A 25,829-nucleotide genomic window follows, 5' to 3' on the forward strand; every position below is an offset into this window, starting at 1 on the left:
ATTGTTAGAACCTGGTCAAACAGTCCTAGGACTATGCAACCCACAGGCTGGATTTTCAGAGTCCAAACTCCATGATTTCCCATGCCTGTAATCCATCCCAGTAGCCAGGAGTCAGAGAGGCTGGGGGACTTTGGCAAGCTCCGTGCTCCGTGGTCTAAACAGCAAGTTCCAAATAGCTCAGACCTCACAGTAAGTCTCAAAAATAAACAGACAAAAAAAAAATAACAAAAATTCCAGGCATTCTTAATTTTTAATTAAAAATTTATTTTATAAATTTAATTTAAAAAGACTTATTTATGTAAATGAGTGCTCTATTTGCCTTTATGCCTGCACACCAGAAGAGAGCATCAGATAACATTATAGATGGCTGTGAGCCACCATGTCGGTGCTGGGAATTGAACTCAAAACCTCTGGAAGAGCAACCAGTGCCTTTAACTACTGAGCCACTGAAATTGTGTCTGCTTGTTTGGAGGCAGGGTTTCTCTGTGTAGTCCTGGCTCTCCTGGAACTTGCTCTGTAGACCAGGCTGGCTTTGAACTCAGAGATCTGCCTGCCTCTGCTGCCCAAGTTCTGGGACTAAAGGTGTGCACCACCACACCCAGCTCTAAATTTAATTTTTAAAAAGATTTTATTTTACATGGTTGCCTGTGTGTTTGTATGTCCACTACTTGTATGTCAGGGGCAAGAGCAGTGCTTTTATCTGCTGAGCTGTTCCTCCAGACCCAAGAGTATTTTTTTTACTAAAGTCTCTCTATATTTACCTGTATTTTTCTACTTTCATATTTTGCCCTTGTGTCCTTTAATCTTGACTTTTTTTTCTTTTTGCAGCCCCTCCTCCAACCCCTCTACCCGGCTAGATCCTATGAAAGGTGTAAGGGGGGAGTTGATCTCCACAACATCGAAACAAGTAGTAGGTTGTCAACATTTCCTTTGTTGAACCAAACATCCCTGTTAAAGTACAAGTTGTGTTTTCAAATCTGTGTCTGTCTCAGTTAGGGTTTCTGTTGCTGTGAAGAGATACCATGACCACGGCAACTCTTTTAAAGGAAGACATTTCAATGGGGGTGGTTTACAGTTTCAGAGATTTAGCCTGTTCTTGTCATGGTGGTGTGTAGGGAGATGTAGTACTGGAGAGGGAACTGAGATTTCTATATCTTGATCCTGAGATTTCTGTCTTGATCTATAGGCAACAGAAGTGAACTTGTAAGACTTTAAGACAATTCTGAAGCCATTTCTGAACCCTCTCAGCCTCTGTGCCTCAGTGCTTCCCCTCCTCCCCTGGGAACCAAGGACCTAACAGCTACACATGCACGTACTCAGTTCCTGAACAATTACCCATACACTTATGTTTTGACTCAGTTCCCTGGGAAACGGGGTCAAAATGACCTCTTACCTCATCTGATCTGACAATAGCTCTCCAGCCAATTATTGGTATTAGCCCTTCTCGAACAAGCCAATCATAATGGTCAAGGAAAAACCCCTCTTGTTTCTATGGGGCCTTCTCCTTTAAAAGTAGACTGCACCAGCTAGTCAGGGTCTCTCGGCTTCCCGAATGCTGAGGGACCCTGTCATGACAGAATTAATAAATCCTCATGCTTTTGCATCGGCTGTGGTGTATGAGGTGGTCTCTGGGGGTGACTCCTTCTCGGGTTGGACACTAGAGTCCAACAAACTGGGCTTAGCTTAAGCATAGGAGACCTCAAAGCCCTGCCCCCTCCAGTGACTCGCTTCTTCCGACAACCTAATAGTGCCACTCCATTTGGGGGTCGTTGTCTCTCAAACCACCACAGTACCCTTCATTTCTTCTTATCTATTTAAAAAATATTTTAATTTGTACTGTGTGTCTGCATGTGTGTACCTGTCTCTGTGTGTTCCACAGCATGCTCAGAAGTCAGAGGACAACTTAGAGAGTCAGTTCTTTCCTTTGCTCTTCTTTGAGGGACAGTTGATCACACTGTGAACCCTGAGATTACATTATTTAAATACCATAGGTCAAGATGTGGACCAAGCAACCAGTTGACTGAAAGTAACCATAGAGGGTGAGGGGAAGTAGGGAGGACAGAGAGAGTCAGAGGAAGTAGAAGGGTGGGACATCTGATTGGAGGAATATTTTTTCAGAAGGTGTAGAAACATTCTTTCTGAGACAAAGGCAGAGGAGGAAGTCACCCCACTGCTTTCTCTGCCTCTGAGCTAGCAAGTTTTCACCCCAGCATCTGACTCCCAAGTCTTTATTGGTAAAATAAAAGGATAGAGACTTAGTCAGAAACAACATTTACCTCCCTGTGTGGAGGTGGCATAGACAGTTTGGTGAGACTTGCAGACTCCCCGGGGCCACAGCCTCAGCCTTAGCCATGAAGCAGAGGTGACAAAGTGTAGTCGGCAACCAAGACAGCTGTCAGTTCAGTTACAGCCACTGTGTGGCAGAGGAAAACAACAGTCATGTGTGTTTGGGGGTTGAACTTAGGTCATCAGGCTTGGTGGCAAGCGCCTTTGCTCACTGGTCTACGTTCTTACTTTGAGACAGCATCTCACCACATAGTCCTTGCTGCCCTAGAACTGCCAGCTTCTGCTCCTAGTGCTGGGATTAAAAGGGTGATGGCTGATCTTCACTGTCAACTTGACCATTTGCAGTCAACTAACACCTAAGCAGCTGGGATGCCTGTGGACATTTTACTTGGCTGGGTCATTTGAGGTAGGAAGACCGACTTTGTAAGTGGTCCTGAGTCTCTTGTATAGTTTTCTTATAATCTCTTCTAACACCAAACAGCTATCTGTCATGGGAAGTCAGGATCAGGACACGGAGATCTGAAGGTGTCCGTGTGTGCTTGTCTTAGTTACTTTTCTATCGCGGTGACAAAACACCATGACCACGAAACTTACCAAGAAAAGTGTTTAGTCTGGCTTGTGTTTTCAGAGGGTTAGAGTCCATAGCAGAACAAAGGCGTGGTGGTAGGAATAGCCAAGAGCTCACATCTTGACCCACAAGCATGAGGCAGAAAAAGAAAAAGAGGCTAGGCTTAGCATGGGCTTTTAAACTCTAGAAGCCTCAGTGGCACACCTCCCTCAACAAGGCCACGCCTCCTAATCCTTCCCAAACAGTTCTACCAAATGGGACCAAATATTCAAACATATAAGACTATGGGAGCCCAGTTTTCATTAAAACTGCCATGATGCTCACCACCAAGGCTCAGAGACACGGATTTTCAGTCCCCGTGTGGCAAAACAACCTTACTTATTTGATTTATTGGACCCCATTTACCACACTGTTGCTGGGATTTGTGGTATTCTGATACTGGGTTAGGAAATCACCCATTTCCACTAAGCTCTCCACCTGGTTGCCATGGGATTGTAAACACTTTTCAGTGGTGATTTATGTATTCTGTCTCAGAAACCATTTCTGCTTCCTCTTTTTATTTAGCATTTCCATACGCTGACTTCTCTCTTTCTCTCCCTCCCTCCCTCTCTTCTGGAGCTGAGGACTGAACTCATGGCATTATGCTTACAGGACTCTATCACTGAGCTAAATCCCCAACCATAGCTTATTTTATTTCATTTATCAAAGAAAACTTACTATTCTTTCTATTATCTTCTGTTGTACCTATTGTTGGTGTTCTTCTGTAAACAAGTCTTCCTTCTGGCTTATGGTGTTGACTTTCTGAAATTGAATCCTGTAGTTCAGTTGTTCTCTACCTTTTAAAAAATAATTTTTTTTTATGTATGTTGGTCTTTTGCATGCATGTATATCTGTGTGAGGGCACCAGAATCACTGGAACCAGAGGCTAGGGTTGTGAGCTGCCATGTGGGTGCTGGGAATTGAACTCAGGCTCTCTGGAAGAGCAGCCAGCACTCTAATTGCTGAGCCATCTATCTCTCCAGCCCCACCTTTTTTTTAAATGAAAGAATTTAATGACTATAGATTACCTGCAGATTTCACATGCTAAACTTCTTATTTCTACAAGAGCTATCTCCAGGATAGGCTCCAAAGCTACAGAGAAACTCTGTCTCGAAAAACCTAAATAAATAAATAAATAAAAATGAAATCTTATGTGTCTTTGTCGTGTGTGGGCTTGTGTATGTGAATGCAGGTGACCAGAGGCTTTGGATCCCTTTGGAGCAGGTTATGAGTTGCCTAACATGGGTGCTGGAAATCAAACTGGCCTTCTGCAGGAGCAGTGGGTGCTCTCAACCGCGCAGCCTTCACTCCGGCCCAACGCTAGTGTTTCTAAGTGCTGTGTGAACTAGCTGCCAGGTTGATTTGCCAGATTCTGGATGAAATTAGAGCCTCCGACTGTTACAGTGCTCTATTTTGTTTTTTCACTTTTTAAGGCAGGGTCTCTCTGCATAGCCCTGGCTGTCTTGAACTCGCAGAGATCTGCCTGCCTCTGCATGCCCCCCTCCCCTGCCCACCAAGTGCTGGCCTTACAGGCACATGCCACCACCTCATACCAGAACCTTGAATTTCTGATCCTCTGGCCTTCACCTCTTGAATCCTGAGATTTCAGGCGTGCACCACCACCACACCCTGTTTATACAGCATTGGAAACCAGACCCAGGTCTCCATGCATCCTAGGCAACCGCTTCTCTGAACTACACCCCCAGCTGTTTTGCAGGCTTTTAATTTCCCCTGGTGAATTTGGATACAGTACTTTTCCATAACTACCAGTCTTGCCTGGACCCTGTTATTTGTCCTGCATCTTGACACTTTACCCTCCCCAGCATCCTCTGCTCCAGAAGAGACCTTTAGAGTGCTTCATCTCCCTCCTGTCACAACAACTACAGAGCATCTGAGAAGCGAATTGAAAGGCAATGGTTATTAGGGCTCTGCAGGCTCTGCAAACCACAACACAGCCCCAGGAAAGAGCACTGTTCAGTGTGCCACGTGGTTTTGGCCTGCCTGTAATTGTTACAGACTGAACGATATGGAAGGTTTAATGAGGCAAATGTGAATTTGTTTGTGTTTTAGTCTGGTTTTGAGAGTGTCCTGCTGTGTAGATTGTGGTGGCTTTAAACTTGAAATCCTCTGCTTCAGCATCCTGAGAGTGCACCATCATGCAGGCCTTTTTAGACAGGGTCTCTCTCTGTAGCCCTGGCTATTCTGGAACTCACTACATAGACTGAAGTGGCCTCTTCTTGTTTTTTTGTTTTTAATTATTTTCATAGCTGCGTGGTGGTGGCATGCACCTTTAATTCCAGCACTTGGGAGGCAGAGAGACAGACAGGTGAATCTCTGTGAGTTTAAGGCCAGCCTGGTCTACGGAGCTGGTTCCAGGAAAGCTAGGGCTGTTATACAGAGAAACCCTGTCTCAAAAAAAATATTTATTTTTATTTTGTGTTCATTGGTATTTTTGCCTGCATGTATGTCTATGTGAAGGTGTCTCTGAGTTCCATGTCAGGTTAGCCTACAGAGCAGTTCCAGGATAGTCAAGGCCATACAGAAAAACCTTGTCTTAGAAAACAAACAAAACAAAACCAAACAAAAAAGTTCCTTCCTAGGTTTTTATGTATTATTTATTTTTGAAGAGTCTTCTTTAGCCTGGGTTGGTTTCAAACTTGCTATGTATCTGAGGAAGACCCCGAATTTCTGATACTTCTGCCTCCACAGCCCAAATGTTGGCACAGAGTTTATGCTATGCTGGAGGCCAGACCTAGGCAAGCACTCTACCACCCGAGTTTCCATCCCCAGCCTCTTAATTTACAATAGATAGCAAAATAAATATGAACAGGTACAAAATAATTCTCATTGTCACTACCTGGAAGTATTGTAATTCTATGCATTTTTTCTCCAAGACAGGGTTTCTCTGTGTAGCTCTGGCTGGCCTCGAATTCATAGGGCTCGGCCTATCTCTGTCTCCTGAGTGCTGTGATTAAAGGCGTCTGCCATCACCTGACTCTATGCATCTTTTTAGCCTCTGAGATTTGAAAATATTTTTCATAGCTTGTGCTGTGTATATATTATAAAAATAAATAGGTGAGTATTGCATTGGTGTAGTTTTGGGTCTTGGTGTTTTTTTTCCCTAAGGAGGAAGCAGGGTCTGTGTGACTCTTGTCCATAGGGTTTGTTCTCAGAGGCTGCTTTGCTGGGATCTCCCCAGGCTAAGGAGATAAGGCAGTCCAAAGCCAGACCCAGGGACTTCTTGGTCCTTTCCTCCCTTTTGTTCCGAAGATCTGAAAACTCTCTGGCTTCAGAGGAACTGCAGTGAGTTGATTCTCATGTATCTGGAGAAGTGGACGTAGAGGCGGCGGAACCAGACGAGCTGACTCTGGTGGCAGGACATGGCTTTCTGAAAGAATCAGAGGACACTTGCTCTGGCTGTTATTTTCAGTCCCCCACCCCCAGCTCTAATGATTCTCAGAGTCACCTGCCCCACTGCTGGTTTTTCTTAAAAAAAAAAAAAAAGATTTAGCAAGCAGGGCAGGTCTCGTCCCCATGGAGGGGGCTTTGCCAGGTAGCAGGGCTTTGAGGAGCCCAGGGACCTGGGACTGGGTTCACAGTGCAGTATTCAGGAAGTACAATCCTTACCTTGGCCTGTGCCACTTCTTTGCTGGTGAGCATGAAGAGGGCATCCTGGGATGAGAGTAGAGACCAGGGCAGATCCAGGAGGTAGAGATACTTCCGGAGCATGCTTACAGACTGCAGAGTGAGTACGGAACACCCTGGGCAAGGAGGGATGGCAGATGGGATCACGTTGCTGCTCTCAGCCGGGTGTTTCCCTGAGCACCCTCCCTCTCCAGGTGGCTCAAGGCAGGCAGAGCAGTTGCTCTCCAGCTGCTGGGTGCCTGGTGGCCCTTTGACTAGTATTCTTCTGTATGGGAAGAGTGACAGGGCCACAGAGCTCCCGCCAACTGTGAGAGGAAGGGGCTGCCAGAGGGTGGAGGGAGGATGACAGAGACAGGAATGTCTGAGTCAGGAGGCTGAAGACTCATTTTAGCTTTGCTCCAACATGAGGTGCTGGGTGTGGTGGCTTCCACCTGTCACCCCAGCACTTGGACGGCAGAGACGGGTGGACTCCCATGAGTCAGAGGCAAGCCTGGGTTCCATAATGCATTTGAGGTTAGCCTGGGCTTCAGAGTAAGACCTTGTCTCTGGAAACAAACAAACAAACAAACCCCAAAAAAACCTGATGCGTAAATTCCCTTAACTGCTCTGGATTTTAGCTTCCTAGCTGCTAAAGTAGTGTTGATAGTGTAGGGCCTGCCCATCTTACTTGGTGGACAGAAGATACAGCCTGGAGCACAGCACACATCACTTAGATCACTTCTGATTTCATGTCACCCTTGTAAGGCAGGACAGGCCAGAACTTGCTCAAAGAAGTAGCGTAGGACATCAGGCAGCGGATGGCCAGTGTGGTTCTATGCCTCCCAGGCAGTGGCTGGCCAGTGGGGTCCTACATTTCACGGGGAGGGTTTAGAAAGTGCACTATTTTGCCAGGGGGTGGTGGCGCACGCCTTTAATCCCAGCACTCGGGAGGCAGAGGCAGGCGGATCTCTGTGAGTTTGAGGTCAGCTTGGTCTACAAGAGCTAGTTCCAGGACAGGCTCCAAAGCTACAGAGAAACCCTGTCTTGGAAAAAAAAAAAGTGCACTATTTCAAGCTCATCAATCTACAGGAAACTTGTGAGGCACTTTTAAAACTCTTAATTGAGTGGGTGATGGGAGGTGAGTTTGGACAGACTAATAGAATGTCAGCAGTGGAAAAGAGTTACCTTCCCTGGGAGGAAACTAGATAGGGTGCTTGGCAGTGGATACAGTCTGAACCCCACACAGACCAGACTGGTTCAGGGCGAGTGGCCCACCTTCCAACACGGGCTGCTCTGTGTCTAGGTTCCTTCAGTGCACAGCACCCCCACAAATACTACAGCTATGGATGCTCAAATCTCTCATATAAAATGATGGAGGACTTACATAGAACCTACCCATATTCTCTTGTATATGTTAAATCATCTCTAGGTTACTTATAGTCCCTAATATAAGGCAAATGCTGTGGAAATAGTTGCTATATTGCATTGTCTAGCAACCAATGATGAAAAAAGGATCTGCATGTTCAGTACAGGTGCCCTTCCCCTCCTGCATATTTAAACGTGTGTGTGTGTGCGCGCGCACGTGCTCATGGCTGCCTGACTTTATGTGCACTACATTTGTGCACAGGGTGTCTGATGTCCCTGGAACTGGAGTTATAGGTTGTTGTAATCTGCCTGATATGGGTGCAGGGAACTGAACCCAGGCCTTTGGTGAGAGCATAAGTGCTCTTAACTGGGGAGCCATGTCTCCAGCATCCCATTGAATAATTTTGATCTCAGGTTGTGAAATCCATAGATACATAGAAACCCACAGATATAGAAGGCTGACAATATTTGCAAATTTTCCTGGTAAATTTCTTAAAGGGATAGTAACCATTGTCTGCTTGCAATAAAACCAGGCCTTCCTTACCTGTAGGCAGCTTCCCTTCAGAGTGCAGGGCCCTGGAGGATGGAGAGGACAAGCATTAGACAGGGAAAGAGTCACTTAACTCTTCTGTGTTAACAGGAGGGACCTTCAGGCCCAACCAAACGCACAGGCTTCCCGTGGTTTCTACTGCATGAACCAACATCTAAATATGCGGGATTCTACACCTCTGGCTATTGCTGAGGGGAGCAGAGCAGGCATTTCATCCCCACTCAGCTTGATCCAGAAGCTGGAGTACGGTTTATGGAACAGTCTCGTCAAATGTTACCCATTAGAGTAAATGGGTAACTATCCTTAAACTTTGAGTTAGCTGGCTTTGGTGGTACACACCTTTAATCCCAGCACTCAGGAGGCAGAGGCAGGTAGATCTCTGAGTTCAAGACCAGCCTGATCTACAATAGTGAGCTCCAGGACAGTTAGGGCTATGCAGAGAAATGGTGTCTTGACAAAACAAAAAAGAGATTATACACTTAGGAGGCAGGGGCAGGCATATCTCTGTGAGTTCGAAGCCAGCCTGGTCTACAGAGTGAGTTTCAGGACAGCCAGAGCTATCACAGATAAAAATCCTGTCTTGAAAAGCCAAAACAACAACAACAGACACACACACACACACACACACACACACACACACACACACACACACACATAACGTGAGTCTAATGAAAGAATGTTTGGACATGCTAATTATGTTTCATATTTTCTCTCTCCTTTTGACCTCCCTTACTCCCACTTCTGACAATGAAAGCTGATCTGAGTTCACTGCTCTAAGGAGGGGCACGGTAAATTCAACACTAGGAATTGCTGGATTGCTTCCTGGCTTTGTTATCAGAGGATAGGGGACACAGAAGAAGAAGTGGGTAGACCCGGACAACACACACACATACACACACACACGAATAGGGGCTCAGGGGCAGGGGTCAAAGTGAAGGAGTCGAGAGACATGCTTTTACCATGTCTCTTGGTAAAAGCATGGGAACCTTAAGAATCAGAAAAGCTGAAAGAGGTTTCTGGGATCCTGGGAGACATCTTGTCCTGCACTCTGGGCAGAGCCAGTTTGACTTTGAGGCAGATGCACTGGTCCAGAGGTGAGAACTGGAGGCCCACACCATGTAATCACACTCACAGCCCTCGCGATCCTTACTGAGCATGGCTGGGAAGAGAGCCCTGGGACACGGAGGGGCCTTAGGTAGGAAGAAAACAGAAAGAGACTGGGAGATGACCAGGGAGACCAGGGCGGGAACACAGTGTCAGCAAGTCAAAGCAGCATTTTATGAGTGACAGGGTCAAATGCCACACAAGGGCACAGGTGAGGATGAAGGTGAGTTTGATGGACTCAGCAGACAGGAGGAGGATGTGGAGAAAACTTTCAGTAGCTGATCAGCATGCCCATGCATTGCTTGCTCTGAAGTGTGGACTCACGTTAGTACAGAGAGGACTCATGAACTCTGAGAGCCCATGACACTCCAGCGTCTGAAGAAATACCAGCCGTAGGCAGGCCTGTTGGCAGAAAGCTGTGCCCTTGAGTTGGCTGCCCTGAATGACGTCCTCCCAGGGCCCCCACAGAGTTGACTAGTGTCCTAGTTGGCTCTCTGTTGCGGTGATAAATACCACGACCAAAAGCAACTCAGGGGGGCTTTCATCTTAAAACTCCCAGATCACAGTCTATCACAGGGAAGTCAGGACAAGAATTCAAACAGGAACCTGGAGGCAGGAACTGAAGCAGAGGCCATAGAGAAGCCCTTCTTACTGGCTTGCTCCCTTTGGCTTGCTGGGCCTGCTTTCTAGTGCACCCAGGCCCACCTGCCATGGGGGACACTGCCCACAGTGGGCTGTGCTCTTCTGCGTCAATCATCAATCAAGAGCATGCCCCACAGGCTTTCCTTCAGGCCAATTTGCCGGAGGCCTTTTCTTAATTGACACTCCCTCTTCCCAGATGACCCTCACTGTGTCAAGCTGACAAAAAACAAGCAGCACAAGCAGGGATGGAACTAACCAAGCCCCCCCCCCCTCACGTGCCTTGCCCGCTGTCTGCTGAGGTGCTCTTGGTTTGTTTATAGCAAGCTTGAGCTGACCATTTTCCTGGTGAATACTTGGGCACAAATTTATAAGGCTCTGTGTGGACCTGGGATGAAGTGGAGCCCCTGTTTCTACCTGCCAATGGCTTGCTTTTCGGCAGTCCAGTCCTTAGAATAACAAGTTTGGCTACACGTCTGTTCCTGGAATACACACTCTTTTTGTGTATCATCACAAAAAAAAAATTGTATCGCCTACTGAAACCTGTGGTGTGACTTTCTTAACTATGAATGAACCTAATGCAACTATTAACACATAGCTGTATCTGTGCCTCTGCTGGTCCAGGAAATGAATGGTTTTTATGAGAAGGAGAGAAGTATGGTCTCAGCACCCTACAGTCAAAGAATCGGGGTTAGCTGGGAAGAAGATACGAGAGTACTCATTTCTAGCACCTTCCAAAGTTGCATACAATTAAAGATGAGGCTGGGGAGCCATCAAGCTGGGTTTGCCTTCATGTGAACCTAATGGAAGCAGCCAGTGGAGGCACCTAATGGAAGAGAGAACCGGGATGCCCGAGTGCTAGGCCTGTCTCTGCTAATGTTGAGTCTTGTGCTGGGCAAACCTCTTCACGGCCTGTCAAATGAGATGGTTGCACTCAGTGACCAGTGAGGTCATTTCCAACTTCATAACGTTGATAGCTTCAGTCTGAGAATGGTGAGCATGTTTAGAAGGGAAAGTAAGACTTTCCAGCGCCCCTTTCTTTCCTCGGCAGCTAGGACAGAACCTGCCCTCTGAAGAAGTATTCTCTGGAAGAGAGGGAACACAGTCCGTTTGTTTGACCCTACGTCATGCACCATTTTTGAGGCTCCATTTTGGTTTCACTGGTAAGATGAGGCAGTCTTGCTTGTGGCCTAGAATGCCTGATGCAGAGACCTTCCTGCCAGTCTCCCAAATGCCAGGCTAACAGGCATGCTAACAGGCAACAATTGGGATGTTATATTACGCAGGTATGTCATTGTTCTCCTAAAGCCTGGGAACAGCTTAGGAGAAACCTAACAGAACATCAGCGAGGCGGGGGTGAAGATGGTTAAACTGGGTGCTGGTCCACAGGCCTCACTCCTGGACTCCCCTTCATTCCTTTCGAGGCTGAGGATTTGGCCTGTCAGGTTTCTGTGGCCACAGTAAAGATGGAGATAGAGTCAGTTACCCGATTTGGAGTATCCAGGGGATAAAATAGAATCTGTTAAAGTGGACAGGTACGTACCTGTAATCCCAGCATCAAGAGGCAGAGGCCTGAGGCTCACTGTAAGTTTGAGCCCAACCTGGTCTACATAGTGAATTCTAGACCAGCCAGGAGGAGACAGCAAGACCCTGTCTCAAAAACAAAACCAACCGGGCTGGAGAGATGGCTCAGTGGTTAAGAGCATTGCCTGCTCTTCCAAAGGTCCTGAGTTCAATTCCCGACAACCACATGGTGACTCACAACCATCTGTAATGAGGCCTGGTGCCCTCTTCTGGCCTGCAGACGTACACACAGACAGACTATTGTATACTAATAAATAAATAAATATTAAAAAAAAAAACAAAAAACCAACCAACCAACAAAATATAAAAAACCCTCCACCCCTCCCTAAGGGTCTAGTTAATGACTGCTGGGGCAGGAGAGAGATTTTCTTCAGCACTGTAGCCACTGGTAAGGTGTTCGAGCTCCTATAAATGCCCTTTCACCCATGCTCCTGTAAGTACCCTTTCTCTCTCTCTCTCTCTCTCTTTCTCTCTCTCTCACACACACACACACACACACACCCCACATACATACACATATAGGACGGAAGGACAGATAATCAGTCTCTTACCCTAGGGAAGGGGAAGAGAGAGCAATGGAGAGTGAATATGATCATGTGTCATGTACATGTCTAAAGATTATAAAAAACTACCATGTATATTTAATATAGGTCAATAAAAACTTTCTTTGTCTTGTTTTTTTTTTAAGACAGGGTTTCTTTCTTCCTTTTTTTTCTTTCTTTCTTTTTTTTTTTTTTTTGTTTTGTTTTGTTTTTTGAGGCAGGGTTTTTCTGTAGCTTTGGATCCTGTCCTGGAACTAGCTCTTGTAGACCAGGCTGGCCTCGAACTCACAAAGATCCGCCTGCCTCTGTCTCCCGAGTGCTGGGATTAAAGGCATGTGCCACCACCTCCTGGCTTGGCCAATAAAAACTTTTAAAAACACAGTATGTCTACACTCAATGAATATGGGACAATCTGGGGAAAAAAACCTGAAAAATAAAAACTTAGGAGACAGTCATTCCCACTCCTACAAAGACTCGTGGGAGTTCTCATAAAGAGGATGTGGGGCTGGAGAGGGGGCTTAGTGGCTTAGAGCACTGCTTAGGGGACCCAGGTTCAATTCCCAGCACCCACACGAAGGTCTACAACCACCTGTAACTCTAGTTTGTGGGGATCTGACACCATCTTCTGGCCTCTGTGGGCACTGCATGCACGTGGTACACTGGTCCACAGACATACATGAAGGCAAAACACCCATACATGTTAAAAAAAAAAAAAAGATGTGGGTAGGTGGGTGAGCACCAGGGCAGCGCTGACTGCATGGTGACAAAAGAGAAAGTTTCCCAGGGCTCGGACGACAGGCAGGAAGGTGTTTTAGTGGCTGGGACCCTGGAGCACATGGGGGACCCTTTCCCACTCCCATCACCCAGAGAAGCATACCTCACAGCTCTGTACAAAGCTACATGATTGCTGTGACCACTGACTCCTTCGGCATCAAAAGTCACCACCTGTAGGGACAGACCCGGGGAGGAAGGGCTCACTCAGAGCTGCAGAATGGCTTCTCTACTGCCTCAGCTTCAAAGCGGCCTTCACCATTCCTTTGGGGAAGGAAAGAGCAGAGCCTGAAACTTTTCAAATTCTGAGCAGCCGGGGTTGCCCCTGAGCAGATGGATCTGTGTGTGGTGACGGTTAGTGTGTGCTTCACTCTCGTTCCTGGATGTAGAAAGAGCAGAGTGGGAATCGCCTCATGACAGAAACTTGTGTGTGTGCAAGGTGTGTGCAAGAATGTGCCCTTGAAGACCAGAGAGGAACCTCAGGCATTGTTCCCTCAGAGCTGCCTGCCTTGTTTTTGAGATAAGGTCCCTCACCTACCTGGAATTTGCTGCCCGGGCTAGCCTGGCAGGCCTGGGAGTACCAGGGATCTGTCTGCCTCTATTTCCCCGGTGTTGGGATCATAAACACACAGCCCCGTGTCTGGTTTTTGTTTGTTAGTTTCCAACATGGGCTCTAGAGATCAAACTTTAATTTTCATGCTTGCTAGGCAAGTCTTTACCAACTGAGATGACCAAGGCTCAGGATACCTTTGCTGTGGGCTGGGGATGTGGCTTAGTTGGTGGAACTTGCCCAGCACATGTGAAACCCAGAGTGTGTTCCTTAGCACTGTATAAACTTGATGTGGTGGTGCGTGTGTGTAATCCCAGATCCTGGGAGAGAGAGGCATGCGGGTCAGAAGTTTGGGGTCATCCTTGATCTACAGGAAGTTTGAGGCCAGCCTGGGATACAGGAGAACTTGTCTCAACAGATGTTTGTTTCTTTGCCTGGCCACTTGCTAGCACGTTCATTTCCTTAGCTGGCTGCTGCATAGGACTTGTTCAGGCGGATGTAGCCTGATCCACTGGGTGTCCTTTCCTCCTGCCACTCCACAAGTACAGCATCCTGGAGTCAAGCTCACAGAAGTCTAGCTCAGGCTGCCTCTCGTTCCATTTGTACATCTTCAATGTGGATCACAGAAGCAGCATAAGAAAACGAGGACTTGGGCTGGAGAGATGGCTTAGTGGTTAAGAGCACAGGCTGTTCTTCCAGAGGTCCTGAGTTCAATTCCCAGCAACCACACGGTGGCTCACAACCATCTGAAATAAGATCTGGCGCCCTCTTCTGGCGCATGGGCATACATGGAGGCAGAATGTTGTATACATAATAAAAATAAATAAATAAATCTTTAAAAAGAAAACGAGGACTCAGGAAAAGACTAGGGATGGTTGGTTAGAGTGACGGAACGAGAAGGGCTGTCCCCAAGGACGGAAAGTGTCCTCACACACACGAAGGGGTTAGAATCGAGTAGTCTGGGGAAAGATTCGCCCTTGCTCCATTTATTTTGTGATTATGATTTTTTTTCTTGAGATGTCTCATGTACCCCAGCCTTGCCTTGAACTCTCTATGTAGCTGAGGCTAGCCTTAAATTCCTGGTTTTCCTGCCTCTGCCTCCCAGGTGATGGGATTACAGACCTGTACCAATACACCAGGCTTGTTCTTTCTCTTTACACAGGAATGGCCTTGGTTACCATGAGAGCACCATGGTGTGTCAGTGCCAATTCAGGGCATGCCCTACGCAGTCTCACAATGACAAGGAGATGGGCTTTAAGGCCAGGATAAATGTTCCCCTTTGTTAAAACTAAGAAGCAGTTTTTCCTTCTTTCTTGGTTATTGCATTGCTGGGATTCAAACCCAGGGGCCTTGTGTATAACTAGGCAAGCACTCAGCCACTGGGCTAGAACCCCAGCCCTGAAACTCAGAAGCTTTCTGGCATAGTCCTCCTCCCGTTCACTGGTCTCAAATCATCATTAGAAAGTGCCCCTGGAGGCGGGCGCTCTGTTCAGGAATTTTTCTAGGGTCAGGCATCAGAACTGGGTTTTATTATTAAAAGAACACATTTACGTTTCTCCATAACCAGCAGCAGATCCTGAGACTGTCACCAAGACTCAACCCATCAGTGTGAAGCTTAGGACCCATGAAAAATCATTCCTAGGATGACCCTGGCGGTGGTGGCGCACGCCTTTAATCCCAGCACTAGGGAGGCAGAGGAAGGTGAATCTCTGTGAGTTTGAGACCAGCCTGATCTACAAGCTAGTTCCAGGACAGGCTCCAAAGCTACAGAGAAACCCTGTCAAAAAAAAAAAAAAAGTCATCCCTAGGACGGTAATAACACTGGGCCTCCCATCTTGCGTGAGGCTGTGGAGTATGGATGCTCTGTAGGCTTACTCATGTCCTGTTTCCCTGGAACCTGAGTTACTTCATGTAGAAAAGGGATTTTGCCAATGTGATTAAGAATTTCAAGATGGAGAGGTTATTCCGGATAGAAGGGAGAGCAAGAGGATCAGAGGTAAAGGCCGTGGGACAAGAAGAAGAAAGTGACAGGACCTCTTTGAAGATGGAGGAAGAAGGAAGAAATGGGCCATGTTGCTCATGCCTGTAATCCGGCCCTCTGCTCAGAGTAACTCAGCCCCTCCTGCTCTCCTGTGCTTAGGATATACCGGGCAGATCAAGAAAGGCCATGACTTCTGAGTTTGGAATGGTGAATTTCCCTTACAGAGGGAGGGAGTGGTAACAGCCTACACTTCTAACACAGTGTGATGAGGACCAGGATTAGGGTAGTCCCTGGAGAGCCACTACCATAGGAAATCAGGGTACAGAGGCAAAAAGATGGCTCAGTGGCTAACAGTGCTTACTGTCCACTCTCCCAGGAGACGCAGGCAACCACCCGTAACTCTAGTTCCAGAGGACCCATGGGCTCCTGTAGACACATGGTGCAATATACTCATATAGGTTTATATGTGCATATAACAAAAAGAAAAAAGTCCTTAAAAAAGTCTAATGTGTTAATTCACTCAATGAACTTCAGTCATTGACTGAAAAGCCCAATAAGCCTCTTAACCAGCAGGCTCTACTTTCTAACAAAACTCAATCAAATGAGAAGGGCTCTGAATAGCAAAGCTTTGCCATTAACCTATGAAGAATCACAATTCTGAGATTTGGAAAATAAACCTTGGCAACTCTATTTATTTATTTATTTGTTTTTTGGGTTTTTCGAGACAGGGTTTCTCTGTCACTTTGAAGCTTGTCCTGGAACTAACTCTTGTAGACCAGGCTGGCCTCGAATTCACAAAGATCCACCTGCCTCTGCCTCCCGAGTGCTGGGATTAAAGGCGTGCGCCACCACCGCCTGGCAAACCTTGGCAACTTTAAAGTGGACTGCTTCGGTCAGGTGTGGTGGTGCACACCTTTAATCCCAGCACTTGGGAGGCAGAAGCAGGAGGATTTCTTTGTGTTTTGGGCCAGAACTGACTATTACAGAGCCCTAACTTGCTAACCCTACACGAATGTGAATCTCCATTGCTGCCCTAAAATGGTGATTTTCCTTATAAAGTGAATATGAACTTAGCCTCATTTTTTTTTAAAGAAATGAAGGTATAGCTGGGCATGATGTTGCCGCCTTTATTCCTAGCAAAAATCAGAGGCAAAAGCAGGTTGATCTATGAGAGTTTCAAGGCTAGCCTGTGAGAATCTGTTTCAAACAAGCAAACAAAAGAAATGGAGGCTTAAACCTCATAGCCACAGAACTGGGAATGTAGCTCTTTGATAGATCTAGGGCCTATCACACCCAAAGCTCTGGGTGAGATCCCTAGACACCCCCCCATTGCCCCTATATATCTCTGGAAGCCACCTGGATCATTAAGAATTTTAACATTTATAACACTTATCTTCAAAGTGAGAATCATACCGTAGCTGTGAAACCACTTGGTATGAGAAGTTCTGGGTCAGTGAAAGTCTCTTGCAGGTTCCTGAGGTTCTGAATTCTCAGAGGCAAGAGAAAGGTGGGGGAGCAGGACTTGACTGGAAAATGCTCTCAGCCTGAGGGTTGAGAACTCGCTCACTTGATCATGCATAAGATCAAGATCAAAGGTAATTGGAAGGAGTGTCTGCTCCTCAGCAGGTTTAGCAGACAGCTCTTTGGAGTGGGCTTGGAGCAGGGCTGGGCGTGGGAGGCAGCTAGTCCAGGTGACAGGATGGGGCCCTGGGCTTTGCCTTCAGAGTGGCACTGCCTTACCAGGTTGATGCCATTGACCTGTATGTGTTGGAGGAGGGTGTTGGCCACACTCTCTGTGTCCCACTGCACTCCTGGGTCATCTGGAAACTCACTGAAAGAGAGAAACGTATTTGAGGGTGGGAATAACCTTCATCTTTTTTAAAAAAAATTTAAATATCATTATTTTCATTTATTTTATACACCAAAAACAGTTTCCCCTCCCTCCTCTCCTCCTTGTCCTCCCCCTCATTACCCCCTCCTCTCCTCCTATTCCATTCCAGAAAGGGACTGGCTTGGTTTTTTTGAGACAAGGTTTCTCTGTGTAGCCCTGACTGTCTTGGAACTCTCTGTGTAGACCAGGTTGGCCTCAGACTTAGAGATTTGTCTGCCTCCTGAGTTCTGGGATTAAAGGCATGCGCCGCCACTGCCGCTGGGCAGGGCAGGAATAATCTTCTTGAGATCCAGTGGATGTGTGCTCAGTTTTGTGAGGAATTTTATCAGCAATGGGGAGCTCCCCACCCTTCACTGCTCCGATTTCAGTTAAATAAGGTTTACAAACACAAAGCTGCCAGAAATCCACACTCATCAGACACAGCACACATGGTTCTCTCTGCTCCCAGCCAGGCAGGCTGCCTCCACAACCTTCCTGTAGTGAGGGTCAATGACTGACCTTAAAATTCTGGGCCAAGAGTCAGAAGGGTTTCCAGCAGGAAAATGACAGGAGTCTCATCACTAAATAATGTCATTATTTCCTTTGACTCATTGGCAACCTCTACCCCACATTCCAGCCTTCTAGAGAGAGCCCAGTTCCGACAGCTCATTTGGGATGTCCCTGCAGTGAGCGTGGCAGACAGCCCAGTGAGCAGAGAAGGAAGGAACATGGGTACAAAATCCAGCCTTGCCCCCTGGAGCTCTATGCCACAGCACGGTTCTGAAGCTCAGAGGACAATCTTCAGGAGTCATTTCTCTCCTTCCATCTTTATGTGAGCTCTGGGACTGAGCCTGGACCATTAGGCTTGGGGGACAAGGGTCTTTCCCTACTGTCATCCCACTGGCTGGAGACCACAAGTTTTAGCAGACTGGGTGATCAGAACTGGGCCACTGAGATCCCGTTTCCTCCTTCAGGAGTCGGTAAAGTTCCTGAGATTCCTGATGATCTGTTGAGATATTTTTTTCCCATTTAATTAAATGTTTATTCAATGAAAAGATGTATAAAAACTTACAAATTCCTGTCTCGAAACCACCCCCCCCCAAAAAAAAACCCAACAAACTTACAAATCTGAGAACTCAATTATACATAGAAGAGGATGATGGGATATTCAGTTTCTAACATACACGGATGGTATAGCTACGCACTATTCCCACCCCTCTCCCCGTAGTCCTCGCTTCTGGCTCCTGTTGCATCCTATGAGACCATTTTATTATTGGTCCAAGGGAAGATTAATGGACAACTTTTAATGCTGTTAGGCCAGTGGGGAAAATTTCAGGTGTGAACAAAAATTGGAGGATACACATCAAAATCAATGTGTCTCCTTTTCCTTCAAGAAGAAATTAGCTTATTATTATTATTATTATTATTATTATTATTATTATTATTATTTTGTCATCCTGATTTCTCTTTGTCATTTTTGAGGCTTTGGTAGATGTCACCAGTGAACTATGGGCATTGCATTAAAAAAAAAAAACAAAAAAAAAACAAGGTCTCTCTATGTAGCCCAGGCTGGCCTCAAACCCCCAATTCTCCTGCCTTTACTCCCCACCCCTTCCCCTAGTGCTGGAGTTCTAGATGGGCACCACCAAGTCAGGCAGCATCACCTTTTACACCCATTACAATCACCCTTCCCGTTAAGATGCATCTTTTCACAGCCTTGCAGCGTACACACTGATCTTACAGGTGGTTGGCTGGCACCGACACATGCTTGCGGCTGGCAGTTGCTGGGGAAACGGCATGGCATTTGCTGTTCGGAAGGATGTTCTACGGCATCATGTTTTCAAATCCGATAACTAGACAATAATTTGGTAAGCTAAAATTATGACTGTCCCTTCTCAAAGAAACAAAGTCAGAAAATGCAGCATGCTTCTTAGAGATAAAGCTGGGCTCTGCTATGCAAGTCTAGAAGGTGTGGGGAAACTTGAAACCCAAGAAAATGTTTTTAATATTTGCTCTCTAGGTGTCTGATTTCAGAATGTATTCTTGGAGATTATGTCTAGTTAAGGAAAATCACTAGAAATTGACTTTAACAAAATGCAGGAGTAATAATGTGATGGCAATCTTCATTTCTGGATGAAGCCCGATGGGCTGCGAGTTTGTATGTGAGCGAACAGTACCTGGATGCTTGCTCCAGACAGGAGAATTGGTGCACATGCCTTCCCCAATGCTGGCCTCTCTCAGAGATGAACAAGAACATGCTGGGTTTGGATTTCTGATTTGTTGAGATTTTTGTTTTATCCTGAGGTTACCTTTTGTATCCGGAACAACACCGGGCTAAAGGGAGCTCATTAGAAACCCTTCCCGCTGGGTAGTGGTGGCGCACACCTTTAATCCTAGCACTTGGGAGGCAGAGGCAGGCAGATCTCTATGAGTTCGAGGCCACCCTGGTCTACAGAGTGATTGCCAGGACAGGCTCCTAAATTACACAGAGAAACTCTATCTTGAAAAGCAAAAACAAAAAAGAAACCATTCCTGTTATTGCTTCAAAGTGTATTCGTTATCTCTCTGGTATCCTAGAGAGGAACTGTGTTTGTCCTTGTTAGGAATGAGGCTGTCTGACTTCAGGCGACTGTCACTAGTGACTGCTGATCTAAAGAAAGGCCCAGCATATACAAACACTTTCTCTAAAATTCTGGCTTCTCCCTGTTTCGGTCTGTTTGAGATGGAGTTCTAACATAGCCAGCCGTCCTAGTCACATGAAGACAATGAAATCAGGAAGAGCTTCGCCGCCCCTGGAACCTCTCTTGAAACAGAATGTCCACTCTGGGCCTCACATTAACTTACTATTTCTCCCTGCTCTTCTCTAGTTCTTTTTCTAGCATATTCCATCTAGCACAGGCCCGCTTTCAATGCTACTTCCTCCACCAAGACTTCCAGAAGGGGCTCAAGGCCATTAAGTTCAGTGGGTACAGTCCCCTACACTATTTACACTTCTTAAAAAAGTAAATTTCTTAACTTACTGGGGGTGCACACATATACACCATGGGGGATGTGTATATGTGTGTATGTGAGGGGGTGAGGGGGAGGGAGGGAGGGAGAGAGAGAGAGAGAGAGAGAGAGAGAGAGAGAGAGAGAGAGAGGACGGACAGCTTTCAGGAATTAGATCTTTCCTTCCAACATGTGGGTTCCTGGGTCTCAAGTCATCAGGTTTAGCAGCAAGTACCTTTACCGCTGAGCCCTGCCTTGATTTTTGATTCCAGCTGCAAGTTCAGAAATTTCCCTAAACCATCAATAATGCACTAGAAATACATATATTACTTGCTGACAATTGTTTCATACATATTGAGAAACAGTATAGGTTAAAGTCAGCCAAAGGAAGAGATGCCTAAGGCAGAGTCCAGGAAGTTTCTAGATGCAGAGGTCACATTGTGTTCCCATGGAGATGTGACATTGACCCAGCTGGGGCATGGCAGGACACAGGGAGCAGTGTCAACCAGGAAAGTGTGTCCAAGTTTCTGTGTTCAGAATTTTCCGGGTGGCTGACTGATTGCCTATGGTTGGTCTCAGCCTCCATGTGACTGATACCATATTTTCCAAAGTCTGCAGTGAAGCCAATACTATCAGCTATGACACACACTTCCCAGAAGCCAAGGGCAAAATCAAATTCTTTACTATAGACTATCCTTGTGTCAAGAACCTTCACAGTCCCCCTCTACCAATATGGCCCACATTGTGTCTGTTGCTCTACCTAAAGTATGTAAGTAGAAAGATATTTTTTGTGTACTTGGTATAATTCAAGTTGAAGGACAATTTATTTAAGCAGACAGTAATAACCCATTTCTCTTCATGCACAAGGCACTTTCTTTAAGGAATATTTAATAAGTACCAGTTGGTACTGGCAATGCTAAAGGCAATTAGTTATATTGGCCTCTTGGCAAGAATTTACAAAGACAGCACCTTTATAAAACAGATCTTGCTGGGCATGGTGGCATGCACCTTTAATTCCCACACTCATGAGGGAGTGCCAGTCAGATCTCTGAGTTTGAGGCTAGCCTGGTCTACAGACCGAGTTCCAGGACAGCCAGAGATACACAGAGAAGCCCTGTCTTGAAAACAAAACAAACAAAAAAGATTTTACAAGCAGGAAATTATGGCACATGCCTAGAATCTTAGCACCTGGAAGGCAGAGGCAGGAGGATTTCCTGCAAATTGAGACTAACCTGCTCAACAGTGAGTTCCAGGCCAGACAGGACTACACAGCGAAAGTCCTACTTAGAAAACAAAAACAAAGCCGGGCGGTGGTGGTGCACGCCTTTAATCCCAGCACTCGGAAGGCAGAGGCAGGCAGATCTCTGTGAGTTGGGGGTCAGCCTGGTCTACAAGAGCTAGTTCCAGGACAGGCTCCAGAGCTACAGAAAAACCTTGTCTCAAAAAAACCAAAAAAGAAAAAAAGAAAAGCAAACAAAACCAAAGGTTGGTACAGTGACTCACATCTGTAATCCTAGCACTAGGGAGGCTGAGACAGGAGGATTTCTAAGAGTTTGAGTCCACCTAGGCTATGAGAGTGAGTTCCGGGATAGCCTAGGCTACAGAGTAAGACTCTGTCTCGAGAACAACTGCTACTACTGCCAAAAAACTGATTCAAGTTAAAAAGCACATGGCCTGGGTAGGAATGGCAAGGCATCCCAACTGCTTCCCTCCGACTCAGTGTAAGAAATAGAAAGTCAGGTAGAAGGGGAGAGGAAGGAAGAGAAGGGAGTAGAGGAAAATGTATAGCTCAATAAAAACAATTAAAAAATAAAAAATAAATAGAAAATTTCAAGCACATTAGCATATACATACAAGAAAATCATGATTCGTTTCAAACTAAGGAAGTTTCCCTTTGCCTACAGTACACTTCTGATCAGCGCAGAGCCTGGGTCTCGGAATAACCTTTGCCTGATTTCTATCTTCTTTGGTAGAGTAGGCGTTCTGCTTTGGTAACCGTTCTGGCAGAATGTAAACAGGCGTGTTGGAGTCAGCCTTTGGACTCTAAAGAGACAGTTGGTGAATGACCTCTGTCCAGTTTTTGTTGTACAGTCTTTCTTCCTGCTGGAGTTTATCCATGCTGATTAGAATGACAGCAGCCATTTTGGTCTGTGGAAATGTAGGTCAGGTAGGAAAGACAAAGTGACAAGAGGGGACACAGAACCCAAGGGCTCTGAGGAGTCAGCCAGCACACTCAGCACAGTGGCGTCTGCCACAGCCAGGTCTGATATCTATAGCAGAAGCAATTCTGAACTTAGTTGATTGTGCATGGTGCATGCGTGTGTGTGTGTGTGTGTGTGTGTGTGTGTGTGTGAGTGTGTGCATGTGTGCGCGTGTGTGTACATATATACGCCCCCAAGTAAGCACAGTGACCAGAGCAGATAATGGGAGTCCTGCTCTACTTTATTCTTTGGAGAGAAGGTCTCTCACCAAACCCAGAGTTAGGCTGGCAGCCAGTAAGCTCCAGTATACTCCTGCCTTCCCCTCCTACACTGCTAAGGTTACAGGTCTGTGCAGCCAAGCCTGCCTTTTTTACATGAATTCTGGGGGGTTGAATTCAGGAGGCATTCTTACCCAATGAGGCATTTCCTAAGCTGCTGATTTAATTTTTAAAGGGTTCCACATGATCAATTATTTAGGTTGTTTCCTGTTTTTATTATTGTACCAAGGTCAGCCAGCACATACAACCCTTTGTATGTGGCTCTCCATGCTTCCCTGTGATAAAATCAGTGACCTTTGATCTCTGAGTAGAAGGCGGTGGGAGCAGTGTATGTGTAGAATAACTCTGAAGCCTGTGAAGAAGAGCAGCTGGAAACTGTTGGCAGCAAGGTGGGGGGGAAGTGACAGGAGAGGAGCTGGGGGGCTGTGCATTCTATAGGCCGACAGGAAAAACTCATAAGCATAGCATGTCTGCTCTAAAAACCTAAGATGTGTGTGCACGCACCTGTGCTTCCAGGGACTGAACCTAATGGATGTGAAGCAAGTGTTCTACTTCTAAGTGACACTCCCCCCTTTTTTTTTTAAATTTGGAGACAGGGTCTTACAATATATCCTAGGCTGTCCTGGAATTCACTGTATAGACCACCAGGCTGGCCTTGAGCTCACAGAGATTACGCCTGCTTCTACCTCCCAAATGCTGGGATTAAAGGCACGGGCCACTGGATCTCTGTGAGTTTGAGGCCAGTCTGATCTACAAAGCATGTTCCAAGATAGTCAGGGCTGTTACACAGAGAAACCCTGTCTGAAAACAAACAAACAAACAAAAGGTATTCACCAACTTGCCTGGCCTGAGGTATACTTTGAGTCTCCAAGTTCCAAGTCTGGTTCTGTATTTACTCTATAACTCAGGCTGGCCTTGAAGTTTTCTTTCTTCTGTTTCAACCTCCAGCATAGCTGGAATTACAGATCAGATGACAAGACCCAGCTCTCAGGTTCTTTTATATTTACTTATATTTACTTTATTATCTTATAAGCACCCTGACAAGGTTGATTCTATGACTTAAACAATGATTTATTTTTATTTTATGTGAATAAGTGCTTTGCTTGTATATGTGTGTGCCACATGCATGCAGTGCCCATAGATTCGAAGAGGGTGCTTGATTGCAGGGCGTCTGGCATTACAGATAGATGGTTGCCAGCAGCCACGTGGGTGCTGGACACTGGGCCCAGGACCCCGTCAATCTCTGGTATTTGGAAGTGTGGCCTTGTTTGAAGGCATGTGTTACAGGGCTGGGCTTAAAGTTTCAAAGCTTCCTGCCATTCCCAGCGTGCTCTCTTCTTCCTTGTGTGCCAGAGTCTGAGCTCACTGCTGCTGCTCCAGGGCTGAGCCTGCCTGCTCTCATGCTCCCAAGCACGGTGGTGACGGACTTCTGCCCCTCTGAACTGTCCCAAATAAACCGTTCATTTCACCAGTTGCCTTGGCCATGTTTTAGCACAGCAACAGAAAAGCAGGCACCTGGACTGGAGAGATGGCTCAGCGGTTAAGAGCACTGGCTACTCTTCCAAAGGTCCTGAGTTCAATTCCCTGCACCCACATGATGGCTCACAACCTAGTGTGCAGGTATACATACATAGAACTCATATACATAAAGTATAAATAAAGTTTAAAAAAAAGAAAAGCAAGCACTACATCCACATCCATAATTTGGGGTGTATTTTGTCTTCCTCGTACCTCTCACACTGGAGTCTGTATTACAACATCTGTATAAAGCCTTCATACTTGCTGGTCCTCAATTCTTTCCTGTGTTGAAGCCACAAATCCTGGTTTGGCCTGAGGGAAGGTCCCTACGAGTCTAGCTGAACTCCACAGGCTGCTAAGGGTTCAAGAGTGGAGATGAGAATCCTTCCTGCAATCCCCAAAATGCTTTCAGGAAGTCCTGATTAAAAGAAAATTACCGGGGCTGGAGAGATGGCTCAGAGGTTAAGAGCACTGGCTGCTCTGCCAGAGGTTCTGAGTTTGATTCCTAACAACCATGTAGTGGCTCACAACCATCTGTCGTGAGATCTGGTGCCCTCTTCTGGCCTGCAGGGATACATGTAGGCAGAACACTGTAAAGGTAATAAATAAATAAATAAATAAATCTTTACAAAAAGAGAGAAAATCACTGAGGTGTGTAGTCATACAGTCACTAAGGGAGCTGCCTGGGAACAGAACTCATATTGCAAGGACATGATTTTATCAAGGCCCAGGTGGACTTTCTCTTTAGACTGAGTCTTTTGCAGCTCCTGGGGAGGCTGAGCGCCAGTCTTTCGAACCCTAGTGCACATGGGGTTATGTCTCAGCATTTCTCCAGGACGGCGGGGAGCACAGCACATTACTCTCACCACCGTCACTCCAGTTCCAAGGCTGCCCCTCTCACTAGGCTAGCCAGAAGACCGACTGTTCCTTGCTTGCCTTGGGCCTGTTTCAGCTTCACATTCAACCCTTGCTCTGCCATGGACTCTGCCCTGCTGCCCTCACTGTCCACAGCCTTGGTCATGCATCTCAATGGTGCCAAGACAGGCCTTTGTGTGCTCACAGCCTCTCAACCTCTGCTGCGCTTCGTTCCTTCCACTAGCATGGTGCAGGTATCTGGAAACGGCTGGTGTACTGCAGGAGTTCCGGCCTTTTGGATTTAATACCGTCAGAACTGAAACTTGCTTCTGTGTTTCTGCTCTTTCACACCACTGAGCTCACATGGTAAGGAGGAAGTAGTGGATAAGTCCATTGGTGGACAGAGCTTCTCCTAATCACGTGGCTATTTTTGAAATTACATTGTTGAGAAAAAGGCTTGAAAGAAATATCTTCCAAGAAATAGTGGGACTGAGTTCTAGTTCTGTATCTTCACAG

The 25,829-nt window shown here is 46.3% G+C and overlaps 1 protein-coding gene across 1 annotated transcript in view; it reads right to left on the reverse strand.

Moving 5' to 3' along the window:
- Window positions 1-5,490: 5,490 nt before the first annotated feature.
- Pigl (phosphatidylinositol glycan anchor biosynthesis class L) overlaps window positions 5,491-25,829 on the reverse strand; it is a 62,624-nt gene continuing 42,285 nt past the window's right edge. The window contains exons 3-7 of the mRNA XM_048448219.3: window positions 17,344-17,434; window positions 13,179-13,246; window positions 8,427-8,458; window positions 6,521-6,654; window positions 5,491-6,281 (exon numbers count right to left, since the gene is read on the reverse strand). Coding sequence (XP_048304176.3) covers window positions 6,183-6,281; window positions 6,521-6,654; window positions 8,427-8,458; window positions 13,179-13,246; window positions 17,344-17,434 — 424 coding nt within the window. The 3' untranslated portion in view covers window positions 5,491-6,182. The remainder of the gene's footprint in view (window positions 6,282-6,520; window positions 6,655-8,426; window positions 8,459-13,178; window positions 13,247-17,343; window positions 17,435-25,829) is intronic.

Source organism: Myodes glareolus, chromosome 9 (genome assembly GCF_982192425.1).
Source record: "Myodes glareolus chromosome 9, mMyoGla1.1, whole genome shotgun sequence".
NCBI classification, from domain to species: Eukaryota; Metazoa; Chordata; class Mammalia; order Rodentia; family Cricetidae; genus Myodes; species Myodes glareolus.